Below are 15,801 nucleotides of genomic sequence, written 5' to 3'. Positions count from 1 at the left end.
ACACAGGTGTTAGACCTTTTCACCAAAGCTTGAATGGGACACTTTCCCATTCAAGCTTTGGTGAAGAGGTGTGTTCTTCATATCTACTTTCTCAATTTTTCTCACCAATCCTCCTCAGTCCTCTTTTGTATTTAAACTCTTAATTCCACCAAGGGGTACAATAGCTCCTTTCTTTAAATTCTGAGAATGCTGTAATTTCCTTTTACATTTTATATTGGAATAGGGACCAATATAAGTAACCTGAACATATTTATTTATATGTTTCTACATATTTTATTTCATATTATTATGTCATTTTAAATAGGCTATTTTTAGCCACTTTGATATCATGTAAATTTGGATTGTTAAGTTAAACTCTTAAGGTACTTTGAAACTTTTTCAGTCTTTTTCATTGCTCTATAAATGAACTTTTCTATCTCGTGTTCCCTAAAAATCTTATGCAACATATTCACTGCTCCCCAAGTCTTCTCAGTTGGTTTGTAGTTCTCTCATGCAGCAGGAGGTGGCAGAGTAAAACCGAGAGAGAGTAAAACTGCCTGATCAAGACAAGCAAGTTTTCATTGTTTCTTCTTATTCGTTATTGGTAGAAAGATTAGACATTGGTGGTGTGTCTCAAATCTTACAGCCTAACAAACCAAAATGAGGAAGTATCATTGTACCTCTGAGTTTGCCACACATGCTCAAGCTGCATAATAAGTCAGCTGTGACCTTCAAAAGAAACCCCAGAGACATGAGACAAGATCTGACACAAAAGCACAGAACTTGTCTGACAACTAGCAGTTAAGCCAGATGTTTTAATTGTACATTCTTTCCATCACAAGCCAACAAAGGATGGTACTGTGACAAACTATGTTGCAATGAAAAATTGCATCTCAAGAAACACTTGAGATGAGAAGGGGAAATTCTGGTTTATTGAAATTCAGTGTGTTTGCGAAAGGGGGAAGTTGCAAATGTCATTACTTAAAATAATTTTCCAAAGGAAACTTGTAAAATGAGATGCAAGAAAGTACAAACCTAAGACAGATATGATTCGATGAGTGCAATGGATTTGATTACAAGATATCAAAAGTACACAAAAAAATAATATATGGTTAATATCAGCCTGATACTGCCAAAATAAAATGTGTCAATTTATTCCTAGCAGACAGTAGACTGTTGCCCCACAGTATTGTGTTTAGCTAACACAATTACACAAGGGTTAAGAACAGAATGTAACATAATGTATACAGTTTACAATATATTGTGAGATCTATGAATGACAACACAATACAGTGGATGCAACAAAGTTTGAAATATATGATGGTTGGAGCAGAAAACAAGTATTTTACTTATTATTTTACTTTTATCACAGCAGTTAAAATACAACATAAAGTCCTTTGACTTGACAATACATATATGTGGTTGCCACTTAGCAGCTATAGCATTTACATTTATCTCCTGTGGCATGTTTTTTTGTTCAAAAGTAAAACATGATATTCAATTTTTAAGATATTTCTCTGCAGGTTGAGGTATAAAAACATGTACCCGACATGTTGTCCAGTCACTAACTTCACTAGGCTTCCGAAAACTATCCATTTGTCCAGAATCACAGAACCTGGTGACGTCCCGCAGTGACTGGTTACAGAGATAAAGAGGATGGGGCACTAGACTGGTTACTCGTCGGTCACAGTCATGGGGTTATCATATGCTGCTCCCTCCAGGTCATCAACCCGTTTCCTGTGCATCTCTGGAGGAGGTCTTGGAGGTGGGTTCTGAGGAGGATTCTTTACGCTATCTACTGGCTTTCGGATCTCCTTCCGTGGAAGAATGGGCTCCCAGTGCTCACCATGGATAGCTGCCTATAAAAGCAAAAAGGTGACAAGGAATACAAGTCAGTAGTGATTGGCTACTGTAAGAGCAAGTTAAGCATGGCTAACTTGAGTGGTTAAAATAGCAACAACAATAATGAAATGTTGAATAACAGTGGCTCTTTTACTGTACACTCACAGCTTTATGTATAATTATGATTAGATAAACTGCAGCCTAGAAAGCTTTATAACTCTGTTTGCCACATTTAGAACTGTTGAAGAATTCAGTCACACCCCTGACTGTCAGCTTTCATAACTAAGGGCCATGTCTCAACAGAGGTGCCTGTAATGAAACAATCTCTTCCTTGTTACCATTTCCTTGTTTCAATTAACTGGCCTCTTTCTGCCACAGCTAACAACTTTACCAACGTTGGCAATATTTCACCTGCTAGACTGGAGAATAACGTGGTAAGTGATACCAACTTACCGCAAGGTAGATGAGGCTGGCTATACCGAGGCACACACATCCGAGGACCGTGGCCAGCATGAAGCCTCCAGGTACACAGATTCTAAGAAAAGCCAAAAGACAGGAAGAGATTTTGAGGACATAAAACAGTAATGACAAGTCTGTTGTTGGAGAGACTGACTGTCAATGAGAGGAATGCTGTTTAGCAAAGGTAAGTGGCGGATAAAGTGAACTCACGCAGCGTGCAAAAAGGCTCTGACATAGTAGTTCCTTGTTAATGGCCCGAAGGCTTTTACACACACAGTGAAGCAGTACTGGCCCCTGAGGGAAACACAATCAAATCACAATAGTGAGCAACATGCTTTGCAGGCGATAATATCACAGAATTTGTCCATTAAACCACAGCAAATACGTTGCAAAAACATGAAATGATAAAACATCACTTACGTTCTGGCCATACTTGTGCCCTTGGACCTCTTGCTTCTGGGATACTCAAGAAGACACACAAACACTCCAGCAGCACTAGTCGTCTGTCAAGGTTGTTTCATCTTACATGATTGACTCAAATAATAACTGAAAGGACGTCAACGTGAAATTAAATGAATATTACTGGCCCTGAGATGGTTCAGCAGGTGTAGGAAAACGGATGAATGGACTGATTGTTTCTGATATAAAGGAGAATGTAGAATATGGTAAGAATTCAAGGGGGGGAAAAAAAACAATTTCAGCCATGTTGTATTTTCACCAGTGCAAAAATATCATGATTCTTGCATCTAAATGGAGGCAGACACATTTGAGACATTATATATCTGTTCAAGCCTTAATACAGACAAATATAAGACCGGGTTTAAACAATAATATGACACCTCATCGTGGTCAGTCGACCGTGTAATGCATCATATGTGTAAACACTCTGTTAGTTACGCCTACAGAAAGTATTTCAATAGATGCCATCGGCACCATCTAGATAGCAACTTTTAAAATACTATAAATATGCATGTAGTTGATATGGGCAGTGACTTCAATTTACTTTTCCCCCTACATTTTAGTCACTTAAATGACATTTCTACTTTTAAGGTTCAAGATTTATGAATTTTCACACAGCACAGTAGCCTATCGTACTAAAAGACTACTAGTCATAAACAGTATATAGCTGCAAACTTCCTCTGAACAGACTTCAGTTCTGGTAGAGAAATCATTCATGATGGCAGATCTTAAAATATATTTCTATCTATCTATCTATCTATCTATCTATCTATCTTTGAAAAAGAATTTATGCAAAGTATAAAGGATACACTGCATAAGCAGCAAACTGCCAACCCCTGAACTGTCCAGCCACCCCCACAATGCCTCCAGTGAGGAGAACTGAAAGAAGGAAACAGGAAGAAAAAATGTAAAATGCAAAAGACAATATACCTTTTATAACTCTACATCATGACACAGGCCCATTAAATTGTACATTTACTTGAATTTGAAATGCAGTTTTATTTCTTTTTAATACAGAACTGAATTTACAGATTGGAATTATGTAAAACTGTAATAAAACCAATGAGTGGATTTACTCTGTAAGCAAAGCTAAGAACATAACTTCTTATGAAAGTATACTATCCTGAATTAAACTGCTCATATAAGTGAATTGGACATTAATAGATAGCCGTTTTTGATCTTTAGGACAAGTTTTCATACTCACTGAGTCCTGAAGCCAGAGCCTGCTCGTTGGCCCACATCGCCCACTCTATTTTACCCATTGCGTTCACCTTCACAGCTCCACTGCAGACGACTGAAATTGTCCAGAGAACGACTTACACCTTTGACTGTCTCTACAAGGAAGAAAATGTTTTTACTAGATGTGAGGTGTGCGCGGCTGGGGGCGGGGCTTATGTTAGCCAAGCCCCTTTCAAGCGTCATTTCCAAAAAAATGACTTGACAAAAGGACTAACCTCAGGTTAGTTTGAGTTCTTCTGGTGAACCCAATGAATGTCATGTGTAAATCTTACTGGTTGAAGTCTAAACCCTTTCATATCTGATTTGTCCACAGATGAATGACTTCATAGATTTGACTGATAGGTGATTTTTCAAAGCACACTGAGCTAAGAGACTTAATCTGCTATGAGTTAGCAACACACCAATGTAGGGCAATTTAAGTATACCATATTATTTCTATGTTTTGTTGTCATTTACTCTGTCACTGAAAAAAAGACACAAAATACACTGAAACAAAGCAAAGTATAATCTGGAATTATCATCTGGACTGTTAAAACTATCTCAATGACTGTCCAAAAAACAAGAAGCAACTTCATTTATATTGACTAAAATATACTTTATTCGGTTTTACAGAATAAGATGAACATAACTTAAGTTGGTACAGTATGTTTTCAAAAGATGAAAATGAAAAAAAAATTACTGAAGTGACAATTTCATGTAAAATAACCTCCTTAGACATAGAGAAGTGGTGAAAGTGCATTGTTGGCACCCCATATCTACCAGCACAAGCTCAAGTCTGTGAGCAAACCCTTTAGTCACACTCATCAACTCGACAGCAATAACTGCCTCCAGATACTGAGAGCTGTGGAGAGCTATGCATAAACATAGAAGCATACAGTGTGATGTAAAGACAGAAAGACACACTAGTCCAATTTGAGAAATGAAGGGGGAAATATTAGCACGCATAATAGCAAAGGAGGTGCCTGGTGTTGCTGCCATTATAAAAACCTTTTTACATATGTGAAATGCAGTTTTTTTTTATTTCTGCTGAATTGGTTTCATTATTGCTCAGTGAAACTTTGTGTCTTCAGGGCTGCAGGGGCATCATTCAGTTTTCTTGGGGAAACCATCAGATCCAAGCAGGTGCTGAGTGGGATCCTCCACAACACAAGGGCCTGGTCCAGCCTTGAAAACAAAACAAGAAAAGATTGTCAGTGACTCATACCAAAGAACAAACCCAGCCTCTATGAGTGTCTGTGTGGTATGACTAAAACGCATCATATTTAAAAGTCTGTCTAATGACATCTAAACCAAATATTTTATATAATAAATATATATAATAAATGCTAATAATAAAGAACAATAATAATAAAAGAATATTGTAAAATAAAAATAAAAAAGGTCAAAGACTGGATTAACTCTCTAGTGCTGCAGCAGTAAAGCAGACTGCTGTATATCACAATTTGTGCTACAATATTCACCCAAAGTAGTGCAACACAATGTTACGAAGAAGAATATTTGAAGGAAATGCAGACAAAAATCAAATTTGTGTATGTGTGTACCTTGGTACTAATAATGTAGCTTATTCCCTTTGGCATGGGCTCTAGACCAATAGCCTGCTTCAGGTCCTCAGAAATAGAAGCACTGTTAACTGGAAGACCCTTAATAAACCTGCAAAGAAGGAAGAAACACTCAGTGACACGTTAAAAAGGGCCTGGCGGAAAACACACCTTAACATTTACAACAGAGTCATATATTTACTCAGATAAAGTGGCTTTGCAGCGGACGACGCAGTAAAGCTAGATAAGTCTGATAACTGTCAACTCACTGTCCTCCATTGGTATCCGAGGGAAAGAAATGTTGAATCAACTGGACAAACTCAGGAACATGCTGCTGCAGAGTGAAGATCACAGCATTGGGCCCTGCATCAAAAGTGTAGGCCACCTAGAAGGAAACAGACAATGATAGTCATATAAAGGAGAGTTTTTTGTCTGTTCCCCAGTTTTAAAACCACCCCACAAGTTTCACATCTTCATTATACCACCTCAGAAACTCAGCTGTGTCAACTGACACACTCTCAGTAGCAGTGATAGTAAGTAATAGTAAGTCAGGTGGCTGCAGTCATACACACGAGATGAAAAACATTATTATAAGACATAAGACACCAATCATTTCTTAAGGCATTTCTTAAGGCATTTCAAATGGGTTTCCACCATTCAGAGCAGTCATGTTTCCACTTATTTATTGTACATCATTTTGCAGTTAACTGAAACTTAATCTTAACCATTGGGAATTAACATTAATTTGATTTTCTCTCTTTTATTGAGTTGTGTTGTCATTGTGCCCAAAAGCAGTACGAGGAACAGTACACAGTTATTTTTTTGTGCTTTCTCAGGAACAGAACTGTGATGTTGCTTACCCTTGTCTCCCCATAGTGCCTGTTATACCGATGCACCAAGCTGATGACCTGTTGAGACACACTGCTGAGGTAGAAGATAGGAGGGTATGTGTCAAGGCAAGTGGCATGGAACTGGTTACTGTCCTTCATGGTTAGTTCAGCAAATGCAGTGAAGTCCTTTCTCTGCACCGCTTCAATCATCTCTGCCATGCGGCTCGGGACAACAGACTCAGCCCGGTGCTACACCCACACAGAAACAATGGACACAGTCCCTCTTGTGAGTATCAGTCAGCTGACATCTCCTCCTCACTTCACATCTTGTTTAAATGAGGTATAGACCAACATACCAGTAATCACCACTCTTAACAGTATTGAGAGTAATGTTAGTACACTCAGTACTGCATGTTACAGGGTGAACAAATTACCTTTAGGAGACAGCTTGTTTCTACACTGGTTTGCATTCCAGAGGTGCTGCCTATTGGCTTCCGCTCAGCACTGGCCTGTGAGAAAGCACATCAAATTACACCTGGTGTTACTTAACTATTCTCAACTACAATGTGTATTTGAGATTATTGAAGACACTTACTCGACATGTTACACAAGAAATTGTCGTTTATAGATGTAAAAATAACAAAGAAGTGACTCACATAAAACACATAAAAGTGCCAATGCATCACTGACTCACATTCGTGCTTTCATTCTCATTTCATAGTCTCACACACACAATCACACCCACCACCAGTACGAGGATTCGGAGCTCAGGCCAATGAGTCTCTGGTTCCACCTGCTGGGCGAGACTGTCCTTGCCATCATCTTTTTTTCCCATGATCCACTGCACAAACCCCCCATACATACTCCTGCATGCGCTGCCTGAGCCTTGCCGAGCAATCCCTGACAACTCCCCTTCGACTCCAAACACCCGAGCCAGAGTGTAAACTGCAACACAGGGACAAAAGAGGGAGTAAGCACAGAGCAGCCTGGTATAAAGAGGAGACAATATTATTATTTTGTAGTTTTATAGTTATAGCTGTAGTTTCCGAGTTATATTTATATATAAATGGTTTAAAAGTTTGTGCTACTATCCATTTTGAAGAATAGACCAACATAGGCAACATAATATAGTTTGAACTTATACCTTCTACTATGGCTGCTTCCTTACATTATTCTGTGCAGAAAAGTAGCTACTGGAATTTAAATAGAATAAGTACTCTAGTATCATTAGTGTAGTTTCAGCCATTCATTGAAACATAGCTTACTCTCTCACCTAGGCAAGCGAATCCTGCAGCTGAGGAGGCAAGTCCAGCAGCAGTGGGGAAGTTGTTAACCGAGCAGATGTGGACTTTGTGAGACAAACCGGTTGAATCCAAACCAGGGTCTCCATCATTACGCCTCTTCCGTGCTAATCGTCGAACTACATTCAGAAGATAGAAAAATGACATTGTAACCTGCACTCCCAGTTTTTATCCTTTCTGTGCTTTTTAGGAGGAAAAATAAACGGACAGGACTCACTCTCTCTGAGACAGGACTGTAGTCTTTGATGGGTTATGTCCTCTTCTTTGCCGTTGAGCCATATTCGATCCTCCTGAAATGATCTGCTTGATGCAACTGTTGTGGTTGTTTTCAGCTGAACAGAAGTAAGACAAGACAAATCTATAACAGCTAGTTATCTATCTTATCACTATGATAATATCACATTAGAAAACTTTAGCCTCAAGATATTGCACAACATATGACACCATTTATGTCACCCATCGTCCAGGTACAATTCAAAGCCAAGGTCAATATTTTCTACAATCAGAATCATGTATTTATGCCATCTTGCAATGCTTCAGTTAAATTTGGTAAACAAACATTTTACAGCATCCTTATCACACAGATGTTGACGCTGCTGCAATGCCAGTTCTGCTACAATGTTTGTTGTTAGACATTTCAAGACTGACCATCCAAACTGAAACTAGCAGTGAACACAAACATGCTATGAAAGATATGGCTGGATGAACCTCTTCTGTAAACTTTGTTTATGGAGTCTTTATATGATAGCAAGAAGATACATCCATTCACTGTTGCAGCTCTGAACTGGAGCACGCACTCTCTCTCACACACACACACACACACACACACACACACACACAAATGATTCATAGACAGATCCATAAAAAGGTTGTTTATTTAAATACCTGGTCTTGATGCAATGTGACACTCAAGGATGAGTTAATGGGTAGAATTAGTTCTTCATTTCTCTTGCCCCCTGAAAAGTAAGTTTTATACACAGTACATAACTCATATATTAAACAATATGAATAGCTTTGACACCGAATGCACCTCATTAATTTCCATTTTTTAACACACAAGTCACCAATCAAGAAACACATGTATGGTCGTTTATACAGGATTTAGTTTGCATAGCGTCCTACAGCTACAAACCTACTACACAAAGCTAAACATACTTACAGTATTTGATGACAGCTATATTCACTGGAGCGGCGCATGTAACTATGTTTGGCTTGTCCATACTATTCTCAGGCATAGCTGTGAATGTAATCCGACCTTTGCAGTGATAAAAGTGCACCTGAATAGTCTTAAATACGGTGTACAAACTCCTCTCGTGTTTAGCAGCTTCACTATCGCTAACTAAACCTTTACTGAAGCGCTGAGAGGTCTCTCCTCATTGGCTGGTGTTGAACATGTGGCTAACGCCTCCGCCAATCAGAGCCGAGCCCTTTTGACGAAACAGTCGAAGTAGCCAATGAGAAATCATCTGACCACGGTCGTGCGAAAATGGGGCAAGGGCAGAGACCCTCCCACACAGCGTTTGGCTCATTGTAGTTATTTCAAGTCTATACTCAATTTATTTGTATAATAAAACAGTGTAGCAGCGTGGTGAAAGGGAATATTTATGAAATAAAAAATAAAAACTGACTGTAATTGTAAATCGACAGCTGAATACAGCTAAACACAAGCTAAATACTTAGTATAGTATTCAGGTACATTTACAGTGGTTATTATGCTAGTATTTTGTGGAAACAAAGCTTTATTCGCCTAGTGTTATTGGACTTAACACAGCATTTCTTACACATATAAAATAAAGTCAAGTTTCTCCCTCATTCTTTTTATTTTAAAAGTAGTTGGATACATTTGGCAATCTGTTAACTCGTTTCTGAAATGAAAACCAAAAACTGTGTAAAAACTCAAAACACTTATTCATATTATTAATGATCATGTTAGAAAAAACAAGCATGTAGATTTAAGGCTTTTTTTTAATTTTTATGTAAACCTTTATGATACATGTCAGCAAAAAGAAAATATCCAGGTGCAACATCCAAGGCTAATGGAACATTGACCCTGAATAGAGAATGGTATATTGTATTAATTCAGCAGTCTAGATAAAATGCATAAACAGAAATATGTTCTGCATTTTGTCTAGCTTCTTATGTTTGAAGAACAGAAGTCAACAGGGAGAAATAAATGAGAAAAGAATAACTTCTAAGAAGGACATGATAAATCACACGTGCCATGAGTTATCTGGGGTACAACACAAGCAGCGCAAATTTGTAGCAACTTGACTGAAAAGAAATCACAAAAGAACACCTTATTTGACACTGTGTGTATTCTACCCCCCACCACATATGACACAATGTCAACTTCACATCCTTTCTTTTCCCTCTTGGTATGTAGTTTCCAGAGACACACAGAAGCTAGTGTGGCATCCCAGGATTCAGCTAATAGGAATATGCTGGTCAAAGATGCTATCAGAGTCCCAGTAAAGCATATCCTCTCCTGATTTCTTGGCTCATTCCAGGGCTCCAGTTTAAAGTTAGTAATCGTCCTCATCGTCTGAGTCCATCACCCTCTGTCTGTTGAACTGGCAGAGGATAAAAAATGTAAGATTGTCAAGAGACTGCAAATGAATTAAGCATATGTGACATTTCAGTGGAACTTACTTTGACAGTCATCTTTTTCTCTGTTTGTTGACTGACTTTTTCTAGGATCTCGATCAAACCTGACTCCGAAATCTGACAAAAGAGAAAATCTGTTCATTGCACTGTTGCCATGTGTAAGAATATAAACATAAGGCCACACATACAGTGATTAAAGCATCAGAGACTATTTTCTTACCTTTCCTCCTAACTTCCCAAAACGAGCCATTTGAATGAGATAGTTTTCCACTGCATTGGCCTTCTCTGGTTTCACCAAAGCGAGATTGCTCACTGAGAAAAGAAAATAAGAGAACATGATTTATTTTGCAAAGGGAAATTTCAACAGTTTACAAGATGATTTTGAGGACACACTTACATCTGGCACGGGCAGACTGGTCTAGAACTTGAGCCAATATGGAGTTCCTCATGTCTGATTCTCTGTGAATAAAAAGTAATAATATTCCCACATCAGCTTTTAAACAGAAAACAGAAAAAATGCAATTATTAACCTGTCAAGCCACCCGAGCAACAGCTTGGTCCCTCAGCTACACTTTTAGATTGTATAGTTCTCATTGCTTTTCAAATATACTGTGCCTCTGTAACAGTAATCATCTGACAGTAGTTTGTAGATAATTCATTACACAGATTTTTCTTTCAATTTAAAGGCTTTTTGTTTATAAGAACTGTACAGAAGTAAAGGTAGTGTCTATTAGTAAATACTAATCACTATACTTGTATGTGTTTAAATTAATTACACATCTTACCGTTGTTTGGCCTCCTCTCCTTGCTGATTATTTGAAGCATCCTGAAAGAATATGTGAGACAGCAACACCACATTTAGGTTGGAGAAAGTATAAGAGAACATCTAAGGATAAGAATTTCAAACCAGCCCATATTCCCTTAACTTTGGTTACTAGCTTAAAATCAAAATGAAAATCAAAATGAGTTACCCCATCTTAATGTCCAGTTCCAATTTACAATAATACAGTCTTATAAATTTAAGTCTGAGAACATTTCTGGTTCAAGTTCAAGAACCAAAAGCTAAGGAAAGGAAGGGATGGGGGCCCCAAATCACCACCAATACTGGATTATTGAGGCTGTTTACAAATAGCAATCAAGTTTACAAAATCTTATGATAATATATCATCTGATAATAATTTCTTCTATCGTGTATGTCTAGCAATTACTCAACTAAGCATTGCAACTCAATCTCAGATATATCTTTAGCCCTTCTGTGGTGCAATTTTTTGTTACTTATCATTTCGTACATGTATACCTACAGCAATACATCTGTGATAAGTTACTAACATCTGACTACTAACATCACTTCATTAATCAGGCTGTGTTGAGCATTATGGTGAGTGTGATCCAGTAATGTAACAACATACTGTGTGTTCAGTGTGATGAAACCTGACAGCACTGCTTGAAATCTGCCCCAAAACATTTTATTCATAAAGAATAGCAACATATCATGGTTTTATCATAATGTAAATACATGCTTTTATTACAACTACTGCCTTCCAATAGTTTCCTGTTGTTGCTTTTTCAGTTTATTATGTAGTGAAGGAACACGTATTGCCGAGGAAACTGTCTTTCCTTCTCACTTAACAGAAAACTAAATAATCTATTGTCTACTTTTGAATTTGGCCAAGAATACTCTAAAACAGGTTAACTTTTTATAATTCATTGCTCAGATTTGCTCTAATATCGCTGTTATTGTTAGAGCGCTGTCTCGGCCGAAACACAGCTAGCAGGGAAACGATGCTGGTTCTTACTGGGGTTTATCTCGCTCACTGCTGAGTTAAAATAATTACAGTTTATTTACATTGAGAACAGCGCCTATAGATGAGCTATGTTTGTTCCCTGTGTGACAGCCAAATTAGTTGAGTTGCGGTGACTGGTTTAGCTACACTAGCTAGCAGCACACTGGGCTCAGCATCTCCTTATAAGGAGGGCGCAAACACGCTCTCCAGCTCATGTTTTGCCTTACCCCGTGCTTTGCCTGTAGCTCCGCCATTCTTTGCCGCCTAATTGCCTCCAATTCGTCGTCTGCCATGGTTTACAGTAGAAATGAAAACCCAAAAACCTGAAAAAGGATGAGATAGCGTACTAAAAGCCACACTGGACTCCCATCAGAGGCGAGGCCCTTCTTCTTCTTCTTCTTCTTTCAGGCTGACTGGGCACGGTTTGGTGCATTGCTGCCTCACACTGGTGTGATAAGGTCATTGCTACTTTAACTCTCTGAGGCCTACAGTATACTGTACATCTTGTGATATAGATCCGTGAGTTTGAGGAAGTGTATACTTCCCTAGTTCTCTGTTTTTGGGGCAGCCCGTCGCCAAACAGTGTTCTAATAGAACATTTTGTAATTCCCTGTTTGCCAGTTCGCTTGAACCCATAGAAAACCCACACTACATCCTTTTCTCTCCAGTTTAAACACTATCATTAAGATCTCCACGACTATGTCTGGTCCCCCACTTTCTGCCCCACAGAAAGTGTGCTGATGTTTTGAAAAATCTTAGCCGTGGATTCACATTAATGTTTACAAAAGAAAAACACATCTGACAGTAAACACCTTCTTTGATAATAACCATGCGCAAGCATAAGTACATTATATGAGTAATATGGTTTATTAATTGCAAAAAAGTTATATTGAATATAATAAAATCATTCAAATGGAATATATGCTGACATAAATGTTTCTGGTGGAGTTGCAACTGCCTGTGGTGTGTTAGACAGCTGATAGATGGAGGTAGCCTCGGGAGTCCATCATGTTTGGTCTCTAGCTTCCTCTGTACGTACTGTAAGAGAAGCAACTCATAAGAAGAGGGATGTGGTACTTTTGGCCAGGGTCATTTATAGTGAACACAATCTGAAACGAAATAAACATGAAAGAGATCAACAATTACATGTTGACTGACCGTCAAGATTTGCAAGACAAATTCACCATGCAGTCACAAAAATGTGGTAGGCTACCACAAGTAAGTAAGGCAGCAGTAGACCTAACATCTGAGGATATTAAAATGTCAACACAAAAACTTTCCTCACCTCAATATAGGGGTAAAAGCAGGTCTGTCCCATACTCGCCCAATACTGAGCAGTCTCAAAATGCATTTTGTACACACCAGAGGTAAACACTTCTTTTGTGACGAGTCCCGGGCAACGTCCATCATCATTAGTGGTCCTGTTGAGACGACATAAGATCTGTGATTGATGATATGAATTTTGCAAGAGTAATGTTTGAGATTCTCAAAGGGTTGTACTCTGTGATCTGTTTTCCAGGTTATTACCCAGTGGTCATCAATCTCCAAGTGTTTGTGGAAGGGTCTTGTCGATAGAGGCTGAGGGCCATGTTCGATCCAGGGACGCCCATCGCAGTGTTCAGCACATGGGTGGTCAGAGGACTAGGTGAGCCAGCCATTGCAGTGCTCTACAGAACAAGGAAGTAAGACTTTAAATGGATCGAGCAATAACATTAGACCATAATTTCAAGAATTCCACACATACAGGTCAAATTATATTCATGCAGGTTGTTTTCTCAAATAAACATTGCTTTCACTTGACTTTTAATTGTGTTTAGCAGTTTATTCCAACTTGACAAGATAAACACTTAAACATCCCTTCTTCAGTTTATACTGGACAGCTCTATCAAAGTTTTCATCATCACCAAGTTGACAGTGTTTTGACAAGCTGACAGTGTTGGGTTTTTTTTATGCAGATTTGTAGTTTTGTCAGTCATCTATTGAAAACCGAATATTGAAAAAAAAGAAAAGAAAAGTTGAACATGCAAGTGGTGATTTGTCACATATGAATCCTCAGGATAATTGAATAACAGGACATGTAATTAGCTACAGTACGATGTAGTTACCTTGTACTAATACAGTTATGTCAAATGATTTGTTATTTCAGAGACTGGACTGTTGCCTGCTCCTGCTCTCTTACCTCTCACAAAATGCCTCCACAGCCATAGATTCATTTTGCTAAATAATTAATCATTCATTAATCAGTACAATACGACATATTGAATATATAATGCTATATCATGTTGTATAATAAATAATGCTTCTTTACATGTAGCCTGTTAAATTAAACGTCATTCTTTTTATATATACAAAAATATATATAAAAATATATATAAATATATATTCAAAATTTATTACAAGATTTGCACTTACCTTGTTTCCAGGCAAAATATGACCCTTTATTTGCTGCAGCCTGTTCGCACTCATGTGCACAGATGACTAAAACCAGGGTCAGCAGTGTTAAATGTGATTTTATGGTTTGTTAAACAGCGTCAGACTTTTATCCTGTCACCCTTGTAAAGTTTTGCACACTGCCCTGTTCAGTAGACATGTGCTTATCTTTTTGTCAACAGAAGATCCGCTTGTGCAAGAGTTCCTTTTTGTCACAGTTTGCACTCAGCACTTTGAACTTAGTAGAAATGGATGATCACAGTGGACTGCTCTGAGGCCAAGGCTCATGCAGAGGAACACGACTGATGAAACCCTCAATACTCAACCTACAGCTTCCTGCTTGAATTCCACAAATTAATTCACTAACAGACATGTGATATGTTGAAGAAAATTCACTAGTCCTTAATTCCAAGTTTGCTGTAGAGGTGTGAGTGTATTGGTTTTCCAGAATACGGTGAGCCTACTGACAGAGAGTGGGTCTGAGGCAATAGACTGACCCCGAGTAAAGGGCTCAGGGACACATACAGTTGAGTTGTATTTGCATACAGTTGACCACACATGTGGTCAGACAGGATAACAAGGGGACCAAAAGGTGTAGAAACAGAAGGTAATTTTCTCTAGAGGCCTTACAGCAGGGGTCCCCAAACTACGGCCCGCGGGCCACATCCGGCCCGCCAAAGCAATTGGAGTGGCCAACTTAACGATCCCAGACAATCCCTCTAAACGTCAACCAATTTTTATTAAATTGCATTTTCCTATCATAACATCATAACATATCCGTACTTAAAGGTTGGCATTCTAATTAAAATTGACCATAGTTATGAGCTATTTATAGTTAATAGTGGCTCATCTTCACCTCCTCACACAATGGTATATTCTGACGTGACTTTGATCGTGACCGAGCCAGCGTCAAGCTGCAAAGTTCTGAGGTGGGAATCTGTCATGAAGGTGGTTGTGTCCTGCATAAACTTCATCAGAGCAAACGGACTTAAACACAGGCAGTTCCAAGCCTTTCTCTCCGAGCTAGAATCAGCCCACGGAGACGTGCTTTACCACACTGAAGTCCGCTGGTTAAGCCGGGGCAGAGTTTTGAAGCGTTTTTAGGACCTGCTACCCGAAATCAATGCCTTTTCTCCTGACAAGGGAAAAAACTGCTCCCATGAGGTCTTGATCGACACAGAATTGTTTAATGGGACCTTCGCCTTTATTAAACAGTATGCCATGTGGTCAGAAATTTAAACGGCGCCTTAAATCAATAATGACAGCGTCCAAAGCCGAAGGAAAAACTCCTCAATCTCCGACCATCAATTTTTTTCCATTCCCAAAGCATAGCGCA

At 38.6% G+C, this 15,801-nt stretch overlaps 4 protein-coding genes across 4 annotated transcripts; all 4 read right to left on the bottom strand.

Moving 5' to 3' along the window:
• Positions 1–762: 762 nt before the first annotated feature.
• Positions 763–4,084, bottom strand: LOC111222344 (cytochrome b-245 light chain). The gene is made up of 6 exons (XM_022746053.1): positions 3,944–4,084; positions 3,549–3,618; positions 2,701–2,775; positions 2,491–2,574; positions 2,275–2,356; positions 763–1,838 (listed from the first exon to the last, which is right to left on the bottom strand). Exons 1-6 carry the CDS (start codon positions 3,999–4,001, stop codon positions 1,653–1,655), a joined length of 555 nt encoding a protein of 184 aa, XP_022601774.1. The 5' UTR covers positions 4,002–4,084; the 3' UTR covers positions 763–1,652.
• A 484-nt stretch (positions 4,085–4,568) lies between these two features.
• mvd (mevalonate diphosphate decarboxylase) lies at positions 4,569–9,009 on the bottom strand. The gene is made up of 10 exons (XM_022745149.1): positions 8,807–9,009; positions 8,533–8,603; positions 7,865–7,979; positions 7,620–7,766; positions 7,092–7,291; positions 6,781–6,855; positions 6,377–6,595; positions 5,786–5,901; positions 5,520–5,628; positions 4,569–5,142 (listed from the first exon to the last, which is right to left on the bottom strand). Exons 1-10 carry the CDS (start codon positions 8,880–8,882, stop codon positions 5,062–5,064), a joined length of 1,209 nt encoding a protein of 402 aa, XP_022600870.1. The 5' UTR covers positions 8,883–9,009; the 3' UTR covers positions 4,569–5,061.
• A 585-nt stretch (positions 9,010–9,594) lies between these two features.
• pdcd5 (programmed cell death 5) lies at positions 9,595–12,446 on the bottom strand. The gene is made up of 6 exons (XM_022745162.1): positions 12,263–12,446; positions 11,037–11,077; positions 10,649–10,710; positions 10,472–10,563; positions 10,297–10,368; positions 9,595–10,217 (listed from the first exon to the last, which is right to left on the bottom strand). Exons 1-6 carry the CDS (start codon positions 12,326–12,328, stop codon positions 10,170–10,172), a joined length of 381 nt encoding a protein of 126 aa, XP_022600883.1. The 5' UTR covers positions 12,329–12,446; the 3' UTR covers positions 9,595–10,169.
• A 526-nt stretch (positions 12,447–12,972) lies between these two features.
• On the bottom strand, positions 12,973–14,572 carry LOC111221837 (5-hydroxyisourate hydrolase-like). Its single transcript, XM_022745420.1, has 4 exons — positions 14,448–14,572; positions 13,563–13,702; positions 13,321–13,456; positions 12,973–13,144 (listed from the first exon to the last, which is right to left on the bottom strand). The coding sequence occupies exons 1-4, from the start codon at positions 14,499–14,501 to the stop codon at positions 13,055–13,057; spliced, it is 420 nt and encodes a 139-aa protein (XP_022601141.1). The 5' UTR covers positions 14,502–14,572; the 3' UTR covers positions 12,973–13,054.
• Between the last annotated feature and the right edge of the window lie 1,229 nt (positions 14,573–15,801).

The sequence above is a fragment of the Seriola dumerili genome, unplaced genomic scaffold (genome assembly GCF_002260705.1).
Source record: "Seriola dumerili isolate Sdu_G_001 unplaced genomic scaffold, Sdu_1.0 BDQW01000003.1, whole genome shotgun sequence".
NCBI classification, from domain to species: domain Eukaryota; kingdom Metazoa; phylum Chordata; class Actinopteri; order Carangiformes; family Carangidae; genus Seriola; species Seriola dumerili.
Note: the sequence above shows the minus strand (reverse complement) of the source record. Positions and strands in the feature narration are given on the sequence as shown.

Coding starts and splice junctions, on each gene's coding strand:
- mvd (XM_022745149.1), bottom strand. CDS start 8,882: ATGCCTGAGAATAGTATGGACAAGCCAAACATAGTTACATGCGCCGCT. Junction 7,292..7,619: donor TGCAGGATTCGCTTGCCTAG/GTGAGAGAGTAA, acceptor CCTGTGTTGCAG/TTTACACTCTGGCTCGGGTG. Junction 5,143..5,519: donor GCTACATTATTAGTACCAAG/GTACACACATAC, acceptor TTTGTTTTCAAG/GCTGGACCAGGCCCTTGTGT.
- LOC111221837 (XM_022745420.1), bottom strand. CDS start 14,501: ATGAGTGCGAACAGGCTGCAGCAAATAAAGGGTCATATTTTGCCTGGA. Junction 13,703..14,447: donor ATATTTTGCCTGGAAACAAG/GTAAGTGCAAAT, acceptor CTTGTTCTGTAG/AGCACTGCAATGGCTGGCTC. Junction 13,145..13,320: donor GCTTTTACCCCTATATTGAG/GTGAGGAAAGTT, acceptor ATTTCGTTTCAG/ATTGTGTTCACTATAAATGA.
- LOC111222344 (XM_022746053.1), bottom strand. CDS start 4,001: ATGGGTAAAATAGAGTGGGCGATGTGGGCCAACGAGCAGGCTCTGGCT. Junction 2,776..3,548: donor CAGTTTGCTGCTTATGCAGT/GTATCCTTTATA, acceptor ACAGACGACTAG/TGCTGCTGGAGTGTTTGTGT. Junction 1,839..2,274: donor CCAGCCTCATCTACCTTGCG/GTAAGTTGGTAT, acceptor TTGCTTTTATAG/GCAGCTATCCATGGTGAGCA.
- pdcd5 (XM_022745162.1), bottom strand. CDS start 12,328: ATGGCAGACGACGAATTGGAGGCAATTAGGCGGCAAAGAATGGCGGAG. Junction 10,711..11,036: donor GGAGAGGAGGCCAAACAACG/GTAAGATGTGTA, acceptor TTTTATTCACAG/AGAATCAGACATGAGGAACT. Junction 10,218..10,296: donor AGAAAAAGATGACTGTCAAA/GTAAGTTCCACT, acceptor ATCCTCTGCCAG/TTCAACAGACAGAGGGTGAT.